General features: G+C 40.1%; 3 protein-coding genes across 4 annotated transcripts; 2 read left to right on the top strand and 1 right to left on the bottom strand.

The window, feature by feature from the left end:
* On the top strand, positions 1 to 2,966 carry LOC109708378 (chaperone protein dnaJ 72). 2 transcript variants are annotated; one of them, XM_020230088.1, is made up of 3 exons: positions 1 to 651; positions 1,605 to 1,663; positions 2,566 to 2,966. In XM_020230088.1, the coding sequence occupies exons 1-2, from the start codon at positions 197 to 199 to the stop codon at positions 1,621 to 1,623; spliced, it is 474 nt and encodes a 157-aa protein (XP_020085677.1). In that variant the 5' UTR covers positions 1 to 196; the 3' UTR covers positions 1,624 to 1,663; positions 2,566 to 2,966. The 2 variants fall into 2 exon arrangements, with proteins under 2 accessions (XP_020085677.1, XP_020085676.1); XM_020230087.1 differs by having other exon boundaries at positions 9 to 651; positions 1,594 to 1,663.
* Positions 3,563 to 5,961, bottom strand: LOC109709712 (membrane steroid-binding protein 2-like). Its single transcript, XM_020232040.1, has 2 exons — positions 5,498 to 5,961; positions 3,563 to 4,135 (listed from the first exon to the last, which is right to left on the bottom strand). The coding sequence occupies exons 1-2, from the start codon at positions 5,824 to 5,826 to the stop codon at positions 3,853 to 3,855; spliced, it is 612 nt and encodes a 203-aa protein (XP_020087629.1). The 5' UTR covers positions 5,827 to 5,961; the 3' UTR covers positions 3,563 to 3,852.
* On the top strand, positions 8,803 to 12,638 carry LOC109708867 (putative disease resistance RPP13-like protein 1). Its single transcript, XM_020230760.1, has 2 exons — positions 8,803 to 10,145; positions 10,418 to 12,638. The coding sequence occupies exons 1-2, from the start codon at positions 8,845 to 8,847 to the stop codon at positions 12,246 to 12,248; spliced, it is 3,132 nt and encodes a 1,043-aa protein (XP_020086349.1). The 5' UTR covers positions 8,803 to 8,844; the 3' UTR covers positions 12,249 to 12,638.

The following is a 14,087-nucleotide window of genomic DNA, read 5'->3' as shown; positions in this document are numbered from 1 at the left end:
ATAGAGCCGAGAGAGAGAGAGAGAGAGAGAGAGAGAGAGAAAAGAATGAACGAAGCCCTTCTCTCGTCCTCTCCCTTTCAATGGCTCCTCCTCCACCCTCGAAACCCTACTCGACCCCCAAACCCTACCTCCTCCTCCTCTGCTGATACTTAAAACCCTAGTCGTCGTCGTCGTCGTCACATGGGTGTCGCCGACGATGGACTACTACAAAACCCTAGGATTGCGGAGGGACGCAAGCAAGGAGGAGATCAAGGAGGCGTTCCGCCGATCGGCCCTCAGATTCCACCCCGATCGCCACTCCAACGCCTCCGAGGAGGTCAAAGACGCCGCCTCCGTCCGATTCAAGCAAGCCTCGGAGGCGTACGAGGTGCTGATCGATGAGCGGATGCGCGCCGACTACGATCGCGCGTGGCGCGGCGCCGGATCCTTCGATCGGCGAGGCTACGGTGGGTATTCGTCCTCGTCGTCGTCTTCTTCGTCGTCCCACTATTATGGGGGCAATCAGTATGGTTATGGTTATGGTTATGGAGGAGGTGGCGGGGGATACCGTCGACCCCCGGGGAGCGGCAGCGGTGGATTAGGGTTTGATATGGAGTTCGTGTTTCGGGTGCTCACGAGGCGGGGGTTCCTCATCAATGTTGGTTTCGCGAGGTAATTCACCTTTAAATTCAAATGCCTTTGGAATAGTTGATGTTGATGTAGGGTAATTTTAGTTATATTTGTTCTATTTTCGTAGTTTGGTGCGTAATTCGGTCCAAAAATCCCATCATTTTACTTCTTATTATGTTGTGTGGTTGAACTGGGAAAAAATGGTGCCCCCACGATTCTAACCCAAGAAGAAGTAGCTTAATTTGCATATATCTGTTTGACATAGAGCTCTGAATCGTGTAGCTTTTATCGAGAGTTGTAGTAGTTTTGAGTTCCAATTTTGCGTCAACAACTTTGACAGGATGAGAATGTATTTGTCTTACCAAGTGCATGCTGGTGATTCGACCGAAACTGCCTCAGTTCGGCGACTTTGCTCGAATCTGGGCGATTTGGGTTGAAAATCTAAATTCTTTTCATATTTTATCGGGCTCGATTAAAGACCACATGACATTTCCTGACTTCTTTATATGGAGTGTTAGTGAGCCATCTATTTGTTGCGAGGTTGTTCTTCTTCTTGAAAATGAGGTATGTTGGAACATGTGCTGCTGCTTTCGAGGGAACTGTTGTTGTGTTCCTCTTGATATTTGACATGTGGTTATGTTGGAGGTTCCCTAATTTGTGGTGGATTTTGGATTTGGCATTGACACCATATAGGAGTCTTTCTTCCGCATCATCGTCTTTATCATCAACCCGGTTTAAGATTGTGCTTAGTTATTTTGCTTGTAGTGAAGGGTACTGTTATTGGATGAAGATATAGAGTTCCTATGAAGGAATGTTGTTGGCTGACATGCATTTCTTTTTACTGTTAATTCTACTGAAAACTGGTTCTTCCTTTGTGTATCTCAGATTGATATTTCTTACTAGGAATATTTTGTAATGATGATATTATAGAAATCTAGCAAATGATATAGCATGAAAGCCTTTTGCTGATAAATCTTTCCACAGTGCTTTGTTAGGTGGAGCTGTCATTATTGAAGAATGTCTTCAAGCAATGTGGCGAATGAACAATTCTGGGGTACGCATTGGATCTCCCTTTAGTACTGAGTTCTTTATTTAAGTTCTTTCATTTTTTTCCGCTGTGATCCTAAGTCATGCCTTATAGAGTCTAGGCCTTGAGAATGCAAAATAAAATTCATTTTGGTGAAGTTTTGGAGATCTAATTTGATAAAGTAGATATTTCTTTCTTGTATTTATAATATTCCTATCAAGTAATTCTTTGGCATAAAATATCCTCCCTGACCACGAATTGCTGCCAGTTGTTCCAATAGGCAGGGACTAGCCAGTATAGCTCAGCATAACCCAAGTGCTACTAACCATTAAAATATCACCTCGAACCTATTTTACTGAGGCATTTCGCTAGGAATTTTAAGGCATGTTCTCTAGATTAGATCGCTAAATGGGGCTAGTTACAACAAAGAAGGCAACCAATTATATCGACCGTCTACCATTATTTCACAGAAAATTTGTTATGTCCAGACTAGTGTGACAAGCCGTCAGCTATTAGTGATTCTTTTTTTGAGCCTTCGTGAGTGAGCTGTGCTGTAGCAGGAAAACCCCATTATTTTTTACAGACCTCTTTGATAATGGAGCCAATGATGATATTGTCACTTTTCCCTGTGATATTTTCTCCAGGAACTTAATAGAAATGGTTCAGTTTTCTGAGTCCTCTTGTCTAACTCAACTAGTTGCTGAGCTTCGGCTAGATTTAAGATATTTGTTTCTGAAAAGACCTTCAGGAACAAGCGGCAGTCTTGGTTGTGCCAGCCTGAAAGAATTATGCTGCATTTTTTTGGCGTGCCTTCTGCCTGTGATCAAACCCCCCTCTTCTTCTCCCTCTTTTTTCCCCCCTTCTTTTTGTGCCATTGTAAGCCCGTAGCGTAACAAAGTGATGACGAAATGCTTTCTCTTGTTGTGCAGAAATCATTTGAGGAAGCAATGGAGTCCATTGAAAAGGTTAAGGTACAGAAGAAAGATGGCTAAGGCATAAAAATTGTGTGTATAGAAATAATTTTAAGGCGGCACCGCAGCCCATCGAAAAGGTTGAGTACAGAAGAAAAGTAGCAAAGGCATCGATAACTTACTTTACAGTGATTGAAACTGATCGTGCAGAGTCTTCATGAATCTTGAGTGTACTCAGAAATTTGTGTTTTCTTCTTCCTATTCTTTGCTCCAGTTCTCTTGTTTTCTTTTCTTTTTTTGACAAATTGCTCTAGTTTTCTGTCCCGGCCTGTGTGTATATGCACAATTAGTGATATACCTACACCAGTATTCATTGCTGCGATGCATTAAACTTGTATTATTGGGAAGATCACCTTTTAGCCTAATAAGTTCTGTATTCTTCCTATGTTGTTTCCTGCAAGAGCTCAATTAACAGCTTGTGCAAGATGAAAGTTAATTAAACTTGGTAACAGTCGTGAGCAATGAAAAGCCACCAATAAGCGGAAACTATTTCCTATGGATTTGTTGGATCCTAAGAAAAATGATTTCGAGGGCACATATACTATGCGATTATTGTTCTCTTTATGTAGTAAACTTGATAAAAAAAAAAAAGGGGTATTAAACAAAGTATTCATCCCTGGCTTTTGTTCAAGCCAAAGAGTGGTTGTGATGCATTGGGGGCTTATTTTAACTTCTGCTTGGTTTCTGGTTTCTAGTTCAAAACTGAAAACCGAATCAATCTTCTATTCCAAATTTTAGTTTATAAAGTGCAAACTCCTAGTGGTGCGTCATAATGACTCGATCAATATATCACTACGTATTCTTGCATACAAACTTCAACCAAGGATCATGTAACTTATGATCCTGCTATGCAATTGAATGGTTGGAGTACTAGGTTACTAACTACTAAAATGATCAATGCAGCCTAATTTGTCATAATTCAAACAAGGCAAAGCACTAAGTAGAACTTTGCCAATTCAGACAATCATAACATACCACAACCAGATACGATTATATCGTCAAGAATTACAGGGTAAAATGAACAATAGCACGTAATTTAAGAAGAATATATAGAGCTAGCTCACAGAATTTATAGCCCAAAAAATGCTACAGAAAGGGTTGTGATTCAAGTAAAAGAGCACTATCAGGGAAAATTACATAACTCGGTGAACATGCGCAACCACTATCATAGTATCGTTTGCCCAGGATCAAGGGAGTAAATACTGCACTTCAGATTCTGAACTGATACAAATATAGTCAACTTCTCTAACTTGTATTACTTGGTTCTGGATGAGTGTCTACATTACTTTCCGTTTGCTCGCTGCTTCCATTACATCCAGCTTTCGTATGTTCATGAACAATCTGACCCACCTTAGCATACTTCTCCTTGAATTTCTCCTCCCAATCTTGTAGAACGTCTAGTTCAGCTTCGTTTAAGCCTTCAAGGTTTCCATTAATGTCTCTCGGATCGAAGGACAACAAAGCCAAGGCTCTGCTACATTCCTTTCCTGCAAATAAGGCGTATGGTCCACCAGGTCCATAGAACAACCTGCAAGGAGTTATTTTATGGTCAATATCACCATATAAACAGCATAATGTAAATCAAGATGCAGGAAATAATGGCATGCCAACGGTGGCTAACACATCCAATGAGATGAGTAAAAGTCAAGGACCATAAAGGTGTAGATAAAGTTTCATGAACAAGTAAAAAGTAGTGAAAAAAAGGAAGTTCGAGTTTACATTTACAATCAGAGAAGGTAATAACTCTGCCAACTATAGCTTGATTTTCTGGTGCAATATCCAACCCCGATAAATCTCTTTGTGATGAATTAGTAATTGTTTTGAAAACACATCACCAACAAATACATATTGTCTACTCTCATTATTCATTGTTCTTGTAAGTAGCAAACCATTCAAATGTACTCCCTAAGAATGATGAGACATAAACATGAGCCAACAATGATAAAAGGGATATCGTGGCTTAGCATGATGAAAGTGTGGAAAGAGATGAGCAGGAGAAGAGAAATCAGAAAAAAAGAAGGCGAGAAAACAATGCAAAGAAAAATGTCATAGGCCTTCAACAACTGAATTTTCATTGACTTCTCATCAAAACACACATTTACTTACGGATGTGGTTGTTACGCTTTCATACTTCACCTCTTCATCCTCCCTTTTACCAAAGGTTTGCTGGATAAAATACAAGCTTCAAAACTCTAGCATGAATATAAACAACTCCTTTGTTACTCTTTGTAGCCTCAGTTCCCACTTGGTGGTTCACATTGAAGATAAGCATCAAACCTGCATCTCTTTTTCTTTCCTAGACTTCCATGTCCTCTTCGAAAGCTCAATTGGAGATGAAGTGTATCGGCTTTGCCCCTTACTATATCTATTGGTCATACTCTTCTATTTCAAGAACTTCCCTAGGTTTTTCTCAAAACTGTGAAACCAAAATATCTCAAAATTTTCAACCACCAATTCCCCAAATCCTCAAAATATTTACTTCAACAGTATCTGGTTTTCTTCAATGGTCTATCCACCACTATTTGGTATTCGCAAGGCATACACCAATACCTCTTCTCTTATGTTATTGTCATTATCTTTTGGACTATCACTATCTAAAAAACAAACCAATTTCTTTTCCTTTATACCTACTGTTCTCATTATTCATAATTCTCAGTTTTCACACTACATACATAATATTTTTGTGAAATTGATACTTATTAAGTTCTGATTCTTCTATGCTGGCACTGCAATTACCTTAAACTATTTCTCTTCATTTATCTAACCGAGTCCAGCATCACCAATTCACAAATTCACATACTGGTTTTACACACACCTAAATTCCCTACTTAAAAGCTTCAATAGAGCAAAGCGATCGCATTAATCAAATCAAAAGCAAAAGAAATCGCACCTCCCCAGCGACACGTCGTAAACGTTGCCCTTGATCGCCATCAACAGGGGCTTCTTGGGATCGGATCCATCATAAGCCCTGAGCTCCTCCGCCGTGATGTCCCCGACCTGGACGGGCTCCGCCGGGACGTACGGCGGCGGCGGCGCCGTCGCCGGAGCGGCGGGGTGGGAGGCGGAGGAGGGCTTCTCGGGGAGGGCGTCGGGGTGGACGAACATGGAGGAAACGAGGAAGTAAGCGGCGACCATGAGGGCGAGGATGGTGGAGAACGCGGCGGGGGAGAGGCCCGTGTACGCGTCGATCGCCTCCGCGAGCGCCGCGTAGAGCCCCATGATCGGAGAAGGGGAGATGCAGATTAGGGTTAGGGTTCCGATCGCGTAGAGAGAGAGTGTGTGTTGTTGTGGAAAAGGGGGTTTTTGAGGAGTCGAAGAGACGACGGGTTGGTGAAGTGGGTAGTTGGATGGACGACGACTGGTTCAGAAGAAGAAGAGGAATGGGTAAAGATATTTATTGCTTGCACCGGGTGTATAGACACATTGTACAAATATTTTGGGTAAATTACACATATGGATCTCCCTGACATTTGATCCTCAAATTTTAATTTATTATAATTTTTATTAAAATTTAAAATTATTATAATTAAATCTCACAAATTGACTAATATAGTAAAGTCGCAATATTTTAAATAACTTTTGAATCAAAACATTTTGAATGTTCGGTCTGAGTAAATTTCGAGTCAAGTAGCTCACTTATGCAGATGTTATTATCTAATGTGAGCCTGATTGGAAACTGATTGTATCTGACCTGTTGCCACCTCTGAGTTCAACAATAAGATGAAATGAATGATAAGAGGATACGCAGATTGAAATTTTGAAAAATGCTACTCGTATATTTATATACAAGTATAAATTTTACGTTCGTTTTGGGATCCTCCCGGTGCAGGTAATAATTTTTTGGAATAATTTCATATGGTCTGTACAAAATTTTAATTTACGAAGTTATGCTTGTAAATTAGAGATATTTATTTAAAGTTAGAATGATCATTTTATAGAAAAAAAGGATCAAATTTAACCGATCAAAAAAGCTACTTGAGAATTCAAGTTCGAAATTTAATTACTTCATATTTTAAATTGAGTTCAGTTTTTAAAAAAGTGAAGGAAACTGGCAAAGAGAAATATATTTATAAACTATGCTATGTTGGAATGATATGCATAATAACTAAACTTTTATAAGAATAAATATGCAATTTTATTTCTCTGAGTAATTTTTTGGGCAAATTATTCTAGAACAATCAGTCAAAAAGACTACCGTAAGCTTCTTGTAGAAGATGTTACAGGTTTGGATGCTTCTAGTGCTTGTAATTTCATCCAATCAAACCAACTACATTTAATTTAAAATTTATTTTTTGAAAAAATGACTTAAACTATTGTTAAATATAAGAATTGTAGTAAAAATTGTATGGAGAACTAAACAACTAGGGGCTATTTTTAAATGCAGTCCTCAACTTTATTGCCTAATTTATGTCTCTTTATTTTTTTAAAAATCAAATAATCATAGTTAAATAAATTAAAAAATTATATTAGATTTATTAATTTTAATTCATTTTAGTAAATAATATTAAAATGATTGATGGCTAGTTGCTTGACTTATCTATTGATATTATAAAAATAACAAAACTAACAACAGTAGTTAAAATAAAAATAAAATCTAAGAGATCTCAATTAAAACTTATTTGAATTATAGGTCATTTACATTTGGCTATCTAATCTTTTAAAAATTTAATTTTAGTGTTTAATCTTTCATTTGTTTAACTTAAAAATGTCAACTACTCTTTGGCTATAAATTTTCTAAGCTTATTACTTTCTTTAATGAATTAATAGTTGTGAGAAATATACAAAATATACTAATTAAATCTAAGATAAATAATACATTTAGATTTTAAAGATAAAGCAGCATTGACTCAGTTATATTAAATATATTAAAAAATAAGATAATAAAATTAAAAATAAAAAAATTAAATAGCTTTTAGATAATTTTCATATATTACACAGTTTATTACTCCTATAGGTGGCGTAGGCCTATGCATTACTGGTCACTCAAACAAGAGTTAATTGCGTACAATTCCCTACAAATATAGTAAATTATAAATATATTTCTATAAAATTTAATTTTCATATGTTGTCTCTATAAAAGTTCTAATATTTTCAAATATATTCTTGTCGTTAGAATTTGTAAGTAAAATATTTAATCCTAATTAGTTAATGAGGTGAATTGGCCTTTTTATTCTTCAATTAATGGTTGGGATTTTTGAAAGAACATATTTATTATCTTAAAAGGTCATTTCATTTATAAAATAAATAGTAACGATAACAAATCAGAAAGATATGTTTAAGAATATTAAGACTTTTATAAAAATAATATATAAAAATTAAATTTTATATGAATATATTTATAATAATGGGGCAATTTCTTATATACTCCTGAAAAGTTTCCGACTTTTCAATTTATTCCTCTTGGAAGGCTAATATTGAAAATACCCCTCCTACGTTCCAATTTATTTCTAATATACCCTTAGAGTTAAAATCTGTTAAGTAACACTTGTTATCTCTATAAAAATACTATTTTGTCCTTTTCAAATATACCCTTCCACCATCATTGTCTTTTTTATTTGCCCTTAAAGTCAGGGGCACAAAAAGTATTTCAACTTTTTGTCTTTTTCAATATACCCCTCTACCGTAACCAACCTTTCTTATTTGCCGTTAAGTTAAGGGTAAAATTGGTATTTTAATTTTTTTTAACTGTGATAGATATTTAACTCACGTTTAACTCAGGTTAATTTAACAGAAGATAACTGTGGGGGTATTTTGCAATAACGGTGGAACATATGAGGGATATTTTAGAAAGAAAAAAAAAAGTACGGATAGATTGGATATTTTCAGGTGCACGAAGGGTATATAGGCAATTATTCTTATAATTTATTATATTTGTAAAAATTTGTATCAAATTAACCGCTGAAACAATGTCGATTACTTTTCTAGGTGGCCATTCTTTGTGTGTGCGTGTATCGGAATCAGTAAAGCAGCATGGGAAAGAAAGAAGCTTTTTCTCTTTTCGAAAGTGGCGTTCTCTCTCTTTCGGAATCAATGAAGTATGGCAACGGGTCCACTAAACAGTGACAGCAGTGGCCATGAAAGTGCCCGAAACGCTCACTTTCCACTCTCGATCTGCGAAGAAGCTTCCTCCCCCGCAAGAAAGCTCTTGCCCAGGAAATCTCCTCCCCCTTCCCCTCCCCCCCCCCCTCNCCCCCTCCAGCAGTCCACACTGCTGCCATCATCCGAAAATCTCCGGCGATGGCGGCCGCGCTGCTGACCTCCCTCGCGAGCCTCACGGCCAGACTGCTCTCCGCCTCCTCCTCCTCCTCCTTCCGGGCCGGCAATCCCGCCGCCGCGACGGCAGCCGTCGCCGCGGAGCTCCAAAATCTCCGAGCAGTCCTCCGCGGCATCCGCGCCCTCCTGGCCGACGCCGAGGAGCGGGAGACCCGCGAAGAGTCCGTCATGCTCTGGCTCCTCGAGCTCCGGCAGGTCGCCTTCGACGCCGACGACATCCTCTCCGACTTCGACCACGCCCTTCTCCGCTCCCCTCCGCCGGACCGCAACTCTCGCAAGCGCAAGCACTGCCAAGACGAACGAACAGAGCAAGAAGATTATGCAATTTCTTTTCCTCCTCATCCTCCTCCCGTACTCGATGCGTCGTTCGCGCGAGATATCTTGAAGAGGATAAAGGAGGTGATGGCAAGGTTCGACGGGATCAACAGAGACCGCACCGCCCTCCGGTTACGGGAGGAAGACGGCCCCGCGAAACCCGAGACGCACGTCCTGCCGCGGCAGACTACCTCGGCGGCAGCGGACCTCTCGCGAATCTGCGGCCGAGAGGAAGAGAAGCGCAAAGTTATCAGCGCGATGCTCGCCGATGGCGGCGGCGAAAAAAAAGTTGTTTCTATAGTCGCCATGGGCGGCATGGGTAAGACCACGCTCGCGAAGCTCGTATACAACGACGGAAGAGTGGAGAAGCAGTTCGGAATGAGGTGCTGGGTCTGGGTCTCTCAGTCTTGCGACGAGAGAGCACTGTTGAAAGCAATCATCGAGAACGCGAGCTGCGGCGGCCGATGCGATCTTACGGAGATGTCTGATCTTTTAACTACACTGAACCGGCTGATCGCCCGACAAAGGTTTCTTCTCGTGCTGGACGACGTGTGGGATGCGGAGCGGATTGGCCTGACGGCAATTCTCGATTCGGTGTTATCGGCGGGAGCAGACGGCAGTGCAGTACTGATCACCACGCGGAACGAAGCTGTCGCCGCTGTCGCTGCAGGCGGCGCGCAGCTTATGATCAAGCTCGGCGGGCTGTCAACGGGACACAGCTGGGAGTTGTTCTGCCGGTGCGCGTTCGGAGACGGCGGCCGTGATCCGCCTCCCGAGCTGGCGGCGACGGGCCGAGCCATCGTCGACAAGTGCAGGGGCGTGCCGCTGGTCGTCGCGGTGGTCGCCGGGATGTTGTACTTAGAAACCCGATTGGATTACTGGGATGAGGTTCTGAACAACGTCGTGTGGGATTTCGAAGAGGCTGAGGAGAGTGTTCTCCGTGTTCTCAGGTTCATCTACTGTCATTTTAAGAAATTATAATCTTACAACATTCTCGTAAGTCCTTTTCTTGTTTTACTTGTTTAAAAGTTAAACTAGTGTCATAGGAATCGGATTGTTACACTTTATATTATAATTGCAACTATGAAGAGAAACTGAAGCTGAGATAAAACTTTCAGAAGAATCAAAAATTGAGGGTCAAACTTGAGATCGTAGTTAAATTGTTGCAGCTCTGGTTGAACTAACTTTGTAGCAACATTCGTTTTTGCTTGACAAAACTCAGGTTGAGCTACAAAAATCTCCCTGCTCCTCTCAAACCATGCTTCTCCTACTGTGCTCTCTTCCCCAAAGGCCACCTATTCGAGATGGATTGCCTCGTCCGAATGTGGGTAGCTCAAGGTTTCATCCAGGTCGACGATTTAGCTCTAATAGAAGAAACGGGGCGCGAATATGTCTTCGACCTAATGCAGAGATCACTGTTTCAACGATATGCAGAACATATTGCCGTAGATGAGTGCTATTTCACGGTGCACGACCTCATCCACGACCTCGCAAGAACGATCCTAGGAACTGAAGCTGTAACTGCCGAACTCGAAGCATCAACGGACGCGAACTGCACCCGATTCTGCACTACAAGTAGCAGCTACGTTCGGCATCTGTCGGCTACTATCGGAGTTGAAACGAGGCTGAGCCAATTGACATTAGAACCAGATTGCAAGCCCGATGCCCTGAGGTCATTCTTGATATGGTCGGGGAATCGGACTAGTTATGTACCGAAGTTTGGTGCTTATGAAATCCTACTTGTCCTAAATTTCCAAAGAGATCTGTTTGAGAAACCACATATGCAATACTTGAGAGTACTAGATTTAAGTATTTGCAAGATACCGGAACTCCCCGAATCGATTGGTGGCTTAAAGCATTTGCGGTACCTTGGGCTCGCATGCACTGATATAAAGCGGTTGCCGAGATCGGTAAGCAATTTGTGTTATTTGCAAACACTAGACCTACGATACTGCGAGCGTCTAGTTGAGCTTCCGAGCGACATAAGCCGGTTAACGAACTTGCGCCATCTAGTGCATGGCGTTATATACAAGATGCTCGATGGGCCGGTGATCAGCATAAGTAAAATGCCGGCAGGCATCGGTCGGTTGTCTGCCCTTCAGACACTGCCGCTGTTCTTGGCAAGCAGAGAGAGCGGGTCGGCCGGGGTCGACGAACTAAAGGAATTGAATGATCTTCGAGGAGAACTTGTTATCGCGGGCCTGCAGTGTATTCGGGGCAAACGGATAGGCGAAGCCAAGAAAGCCGAGCTGAATAAGAAGAAGCACATCACATACTTGATCTTCCGATGGGACTTGAACTACGACGATTTCGACAAGAACAAAGAGGGGAGTTCACAAGAGTCGCAATTTAAGGATGACGAGGATGTGCTCGAGAGCCTTCGCCCCCATATCAGCATCAGAACCCTCGAGATTGAAAGATATGCGGGGTCACGATTTCCTAGCTGGATGGTTGATATTTCATTTGAAAACTTGGTTCAGGTCAGGTTAGTGGATTGCAACAATTGCGCGTACCTCCCGGCACTCGGGCAACTCCCTTCTCTTAGGGAGCTAGAGATGTTGGGAATGAACAAGATCACACGAATCGGGGAGGAGTTTTTCGGCGATAAGGGAGTTATCTTCCCGTCTCTGCAACGTCTACTTATCATGGGAATGCACCGATGGGAGGAATGGAGCTTCAGTAGAAAAGAGAGAGAAATTCTTCCCCGCCTCCACGAACTCAGCATCTTAGAGTGCAGGAAGATTACGTCGCTCTCGCTCTACGACTTGGGTATGCTGAAGAAGCTTCGTGTCAGTTATTGTGGGAAGCTCGAAAAGATCGATGGTTTGGAAAGCTGTTTGGTGGCAATAGAAGAAAAGGGTAGAACTTCTAACCGTGCAGGTCTGGCCGTAGAAGAGAAGGGTAGAACTACTGATCATGCTGAGACCTCGAGATCAGCGGAGCTTCGAGAAGTTGGGTTGTCAGAAAGGCAGAGATTGCCCGCTGCTCTCGAGTATATCGATATCGACGGGTGCCCGTTACTCCCAAAAATCAGCATAGAGCCCCACAAATAGTAGCAGCCGCTACACAATGATGTAAAAGTAGCTGGTGATTTCGCTGACATGAGGGTTCTGAATTTGGACCAGACATAATCACATAAGGCGGCTAATTAATTACATGCACAATCCTTATGAAAGATCTACCAGTTCTGAAAGAGTAGCTTATGTATGTTTTTTTTTTCAATTTGGTTTGATTTGCAGTTATTTAAATGTGAATTAAATTCTGATTAGATTGGGGGTAAGGTTTAAATTTGAAGTGTAAAGAGATTTTTAAGGGAGTGCAAATAGTTAAGCTTATCTAATCAGTCGTCTGAGTACTTTTGGTGTTTCTTTTATTGTGTTTGTGTGTATCTAATATTGGAGTAACAAAGTAAATGGTAGATACCAATGAAAATTGCTGCATATCTTATCAGTTCTATATCGAAGTTTCAATTGAATTCTGTTGAGCCATTTTGCTTTCTGGGTTCTTGCTAACCTAGTTTGATTTCATTTTTGTTCATCTCAAGTCCTTTATAAGTTTCTTTCTGGTATGCTGTTCGATATCTCTTTATCTAATATGAAATACCGAAGAAGATCAGAAGTAGTGAGGAAGATCATGAAGCCATTGATGACCTTTTCTAAACTGTAAGCACACTAGTACAGTAAATGCATACTTTCACAATCCTAAGCACGACCGAATGGCAAGCTCTGTATACGAACTTTAACTCAACTAGCAGGATGTTGGTGGACTATATATGGCATGAAAGAAACAATATCATTACGCAGATGCTGCTGGTACTGAACAATTTTGTGAGCCTTTTGGAGTCCTGGGCTCATGCTACACTTTGTAATCTTAGATTCTTTTACTAGTAGGCACATTACAGGTCTATGGGTTTAAGGGTCTTGTTTTTTTTTTTTTTTTTTTTTTTTTTTTGAGAATAATTTAATGGGGTCTTGTTATTCTCATATTGGATGTGAATTAGTGCTTTCTTAATAAGAAAAGGTAAAGTCCCTGCCCCTCTCCCAAAAGAGGAAGTTTACTGTATAATACTTACACCACATCATTTATTCTCAGTCAATTATATCTCCCATTTTGAGAGAAAAATACAATAAAAATATTGTTCTAAATACTATGATGGAATGGGTGAATTCGAGCGTCGCTTTTTGATTTGTTGGAGGTACCATATCAGTAATATAAGCGTTGCATTTTAGAATTTTTTCTTCCAAATCGGTTAATATCCTGACATTCTTTTCATTCCAGATATCAAATCATCTGTATTTCTGAAATATTACCAACCGTCAAAATAAACGACCCCTTTGGACATGCGAATATAACTTTTTAATAGATTCTCAACATGCAATAGTAAAGTATTGGTAACTATGCGTCGTCTAAAATTGTCGGATTTCATTGTTTTTTGCAAGGCTCAGAAAATTTGAAAACTCTTCGGACTGAGTTTCTTTACGCTTTTATTTTGAAGGCCCTACTCTCCGCAACCTCTCAACTGTCGACCATTTTGAAATAGCCTCCTCAAATTTTTTTTGATTGAATACTTCTAATTTTTAAGAATTAATAATTTCAACAAAATTTATCCATGATTTTAAAATTAAATTTATCAATAATAATTTCAATTAATTTTTAATAAATAAAATTAGATCAACTAACAATTAATAACGAAAGAATTATAAAATTTAATATTTTTTAATTTAATTAAGCATAAAAGCTCAAATTAAAAAAATAGATATTGAAGAGGGACACAGGGTTCTCAATTAAAAAAAAAAAGAGTTGAGGAGCGCTTACAGAAAACTCTATAGTTGCGGGTTCTCAGTTGATTTTTTCTCTCCGGCGTTTTTTTTTTTAAAAAAAAAAAAAAAAAA

This window comes from Ananas comosus, linkage group 4 (assembly GCF_001540865.1).
Source record: "Ananas comosus cultivar F153 linkage group 4, ASM154086v1, whole genome shotgun sequence".
Classification (NCBI taxonomy): Eukaryota; Viridiplantae; Streptophyta; class Magnoliopsida; order Poales; family Bromeliaceae; genus Ananas; species Ananas comosus.
Note: the sequence above shows the minus strand (reverse complement) of the source record. Positions and strands in the feature narration are given on the sequence as shown.

Excerpts from the sequence above, each read along its gene's own strand:
- LOC109708378 (XM_020230087.1), top strand. The coding sequence starts at position 197 with ATGGACTACTACAAAACCCTAGGATTGCGGAGGGACGCAAGCAAGGAG. Across the intron at positions 652-1,593 it reads ATCAATGTTGGTTTCGCGAG|TGCTTTGTTAGGTGGAGCTG; the intron begins GTAATTCACCTT and ends ATCTTTCCACAG. Across the intron at positions 1,664-2,565 it reads GGCGAATGAACAATTCTGGG|AAATCATTTGAGGAAGCAAT; the intron begins GTACGCATTGGA and ends CTTGTTGTGCAG.
- LOC109709712 (XM_020232040.1), bottom strand. The coding sequence starts at position 5,826 with ATGGGGCTCTACGCGGCGCTCGCGGAGGCGATCGACGCGTACACGGGC. Across the intron at positions 4,136-5,497 it reads TACGACGTGTCGCTGGGGAG|GTTGTTCTATGGACCTGGTG; the intron begins GTGCGATTTCTT and ends AACTCCTTGCAG.
- LOC109708867 (XM_020230760.1), top strand. The coding sequence starts at position 8,845 with ATGGCGGCCGCGCTGCTGACCTCCCTCGCGAGCCTCACGGCCAGACTG. Across the intron at positions 10,146-10,417 it reads AGTGTTCTCCGTGTTCTCAG|GTTGAGCTACAAAAATCTCC; the intron begins GTTCATCTACTG and ends GACAAAACTCAG.